At 41.4% G+C, this 3,357-nt stretch overlaps 1 protein-coding gene across 2 annotated transcripts; it reads left to right on the top strand.

Annotated features, from left to right (window-relative positions):
- The first annotated feature begins 1,307 nt into the window (after window positions 1-1,307).
- Window positions 1,308-2,502, top strand: LOC130558873 (uncharacterized). 2 transcript variants are annotated; one of them, XM_057341582.1, is made up of 3 exons: window positions 1,308-1,758; window positions 1,821-2,022; window positions 2,101-2,502. In XM_057341582.1, exons 1-3 carry the CDS (start codon window positions 1,582-1,584, stop codon window positions 2,127-2,129), a joined length of 408 nt encoding a protein of 135 aa, XP_057197565.1. In that variant the 5' UTR covers window positions 1,308-1,581; the 3' UTR covers window positions 2,130-2,502. The 2 variants fall into 2 exon arrangements, with proteins under 2 accessions (XP_057197565.1, XP_057197563.1); XM_057341580.1 differs by having other exon boundaries at window positions 1,308-2,022.
- The last annotated feature ends 855 nt before the right edge of the window (window positions 2,503-3,357 follow it).

The following is a 3,357-nucleotide window of genomic DNA, read 5'->3' as shown; positions in this document are numbered from 1 at the left end:
CAGCACTAAAAATCTGAACAACCTGAGAGACAGAAAGAGACACACGTTAGATTATATGTTTTTTATATTATATTACATACTGCACACTATTCAAACTACATTTTTGTATGACCTCAAAACTTTGCATGTTTAACTTAGGACGTCGAAAGGTGAAAGTGAAGTATCATCTTTGAAATAATCATATTCAAAATGACAGAAGAATAATTGTCTTAATAAACTTGTGAAGTTCTACATGGTTATTCATGTGTTGTGGGTTATTTATGAAAGTTAAACCAGAGTTAACCTCCCACCCCAGCCAGGAGGAGACGTGTGTTGACCACCGTCCCAAACCAGCGTCTGGCTTCCTTGAGCTCTGCAGATGTGGAGACTGTGAGTGGGCGGGTCTGGGGGACGTTCCTTGAAGAACACCTGATAGAGCCCTTCCTGAAACATGTTCTGAGTCATCTAAACAAAAACATCAAAATAGTGACCTCACAGGTAACATGGATTTGTCACATATGCAGAGATAGGGACCAAGGCTACAACAAAAACATTTATCATAAATAATAGGCTTGATCATTTTTCCTGCATCTTAAGTAACAGGGTTGAGCTTATTAAATGCAGTTACCACTACAGATTATGTAAATGTTTATTAAATATTGATTTATATTCCCAGCACGCTTTACATAGAGCATAAAGTATGTATACATAAAACACCTTTTTGCAAAATCAAGTGGTAACAGAGCATGCAAAATGGAGGACCTGACTAATACAACTGATCTAAACTTAATAGTTCTCACAAAGTATTACAAAGTCATTTAACGTCAAAGTGTGTCATTTTAAGCCCTAATTGATTTACATCCAGAATGTATGTAGAGCAGTATAGATTACATTTACAATTATGGTATATTATTAACATTTTCACACAAGCCTGTAGTGGTTAAAGTACAATAACATACATCTTACCTCTGGAAACCCTGACATCAGATATAAAAACACCCTTCCAAACCAAAACAACACCAGATTAAACAAACACAAGAAAACATACACAAATCAACTTTTAAAAGGAATTTGTTATCATGAAATACAGATCAAAGTTAATTTGTTAAGACGTGCCCAATAGGGAGGGTCCTGATCTGTGATTGGTCAAGATCTGGACAAAGGTTGTTTTGGTTACACGGTCTCAAATGAAAAAGCTATGTGAATGCTGATGAATAAAGATATTTGGGAAAATGTTAGTAACTGAGATTTCTAGAATATCAATGACTACCATAGTTTTTTTTTTTACCATTTTTTTGCTTTGTTGAACACAGATGTGTCATGTGGTCACTTCCTGTTTGCTGAGAGCGCGTGGTTTGAGTCGGAGCTCTTTCAAATTTATTCTTAATACATCGTTTATTCTTGTTATATCTTAAGACTTGTGTTTTAAATTGTTATCCTCCGAGGGTAAAACATATCCTTAAATATATCCCATACCAAAATCGTATTTAAACGCACAGATAATTTATTTTTATCGGATCACTCGCTATTAGCCTCAGGCTGTTAGCATTCCCAGCCTGCCTGCTTACTGCTTAACACACTGTTCTCATTATTAAATCACTGATGGCTAATGTTTCAGATGTGTCTGTACCTCTGTGTGCAGATGAGGAAACGATCGCACTTCAGTCGGAACTGGAGGCTGTGGAGAAGCAGATCCAGGATCTACTAGAGAAGCAGTCACGGCTGCGAGAACGAAAAACGGCGCTGGAAACATCCAGAGCCGACGCTCGCAAATCCGCGGTAAGTTTTCATCGCGATTTTAATACTCCTTCCACTTCTACTCCGCGTGTTTCTCTGCACAGAGCCCAGGCTTCGAGAACACGGTCAGCCCAAATGAACTTCACTCCTGCACCGGCACAACCACGGCGAAAGGCGCGAGCCAGGACTGGAGCGATGACCCAACCGCCGCCACCGGTCTTCGAGATCCCGACCAGGAACCGCTTTGCCGCCCTCTGCGAGACGGAATGCAACGCTGTGGTCATCGGAGACTCAATCGTCCGGAACGTACGCGCTTCCTCCACTAAAGGTAAGGTGCGCACTCATTGTTTTCCTGGCGCCCGTGTTCTTGATGTCTCTGCGCAGGTACCTGCGATCCTGAAGGACGATGCTAACGTCGGAGCTGTCGTGCTGCACGCGGGGGTGAATGACGTCAGGATGAGGCAGTCGGAGATCCTGAAGAGGGACTTCAGGAGTCTGATCGAGACGGTACGCAACGCATCGCCCACGGCGAGGATCATCGTATCAGGGCCGCTTCCTACCTACCGACGAGGGAATGAAAAGTTCAGTAGACTATTTGCTCTAAATAAATGGTTGATGTCATGGTGTATTGAACAGAAGCTGCTCTTTGTTGATAATTTTGATCTGTTCTGGGAGCGACCTAGGCTCTTCCGCCCTGACGGCCTGCACCCCAGCAGCATCGGAGCGGTTCTTCTGTCTGACAACATCTCAAAGACGCTACGCACCGCTTGACTACGTCTCCCAGCGGTAAGTCAAAACTTTAACCATAGTCTGTGTTCCTCCCACTCATCTGTTATAAATGTTACTGCTTCCAAATGCATAGAGACTGTGTCTGTCCCCCGAATAATACTACAAAATAACAAAATAGCCAAATCTCAGAGAAAAAATCTAATCGTGATTAAACCTGAGGACAATGTAATAAACGACCAAAACAAACTCATAAAGTTCGGCCTACTAAATATTAGATCACTAAATTCAAAAGCAGTTATTGTAAATGAAATGATCACAGACAACAATTTTGATATGCTTTGCCTTACCGAAACCTGGCTTAAACCAAATGATTATTACGGTCTAAATGAGTGTACACCACCAAGCTACTGTTATATGCATGAGCCACGTGCGGTTGGTCGAGGTGGCGGTGTCGCAACAATTTTTAGAGACTTTCTTACTGTAACTCAGAGAACGGAGCATAAATTTAAATCATTTGAAGTGCTTGCGTTGAACATAATTGTTCCAATTGACAGTAAAAAACCATTGCTTTCTTGTACGTTGGCTACAGTGTATAGACCCCCTGGTCCCTACACTGATTTTCTGAAAGAGTTTGCGGACTTCCTATCGGACCTATTGGTTAACGTTGATAAAGTACTAATTGTCGGAGACTTTAATATCCACGTAGATAGTGCTAACGATGCATTAGCAGTGGCGTTTACAGAGCTATTACACTCTTTTGGAGTAACACAACACATCAATGGACCCACTCATCGATTTAATCATACACTAGACTTGATTATATCTCACGGAGCCGATCTAACCAATATAGATATTATACCTCAAAGCGACGATGTCACTGATCACTATCTTATAACATGTACACTGCGCACT

This window comes from Triplophysa rosa, linkage group LG9, assembly GCF_024868665.1.
Source record: "Triplophysa rosa linkage group LG9, Trosa_1v2, whole genome shotgun sequence".
Taxonomy (NCBI): Eukaryota; Metazoa; Chordata; class Actinopteri; order Cypriniformes; family Nemacheilidae; genus Triplophysa; species Triplophysa rosa.
This window is presented reverse-complemented; position numbering and strand designations above follow the sequence as displayed.

What these genes read in the sequence shown, in the direction of transcription:
- LOC130558873 (XM_057341580.1), top strand. Translation starts at nt 1,582, where the DNA reads ATGGCTAATGTTTCAGATGTGTCTGTACCTCTGTGTGCAGATGAGGAA. An exon ending in GAGACTCAATCGTCCGGAAC is followed by an intron (nt 2,023 to 2,100) that starts GTACGCGCTTCC and finishes GTCTCTGCGCAG; the next exon opens with GTACCTGCGATCCTGAAGGA.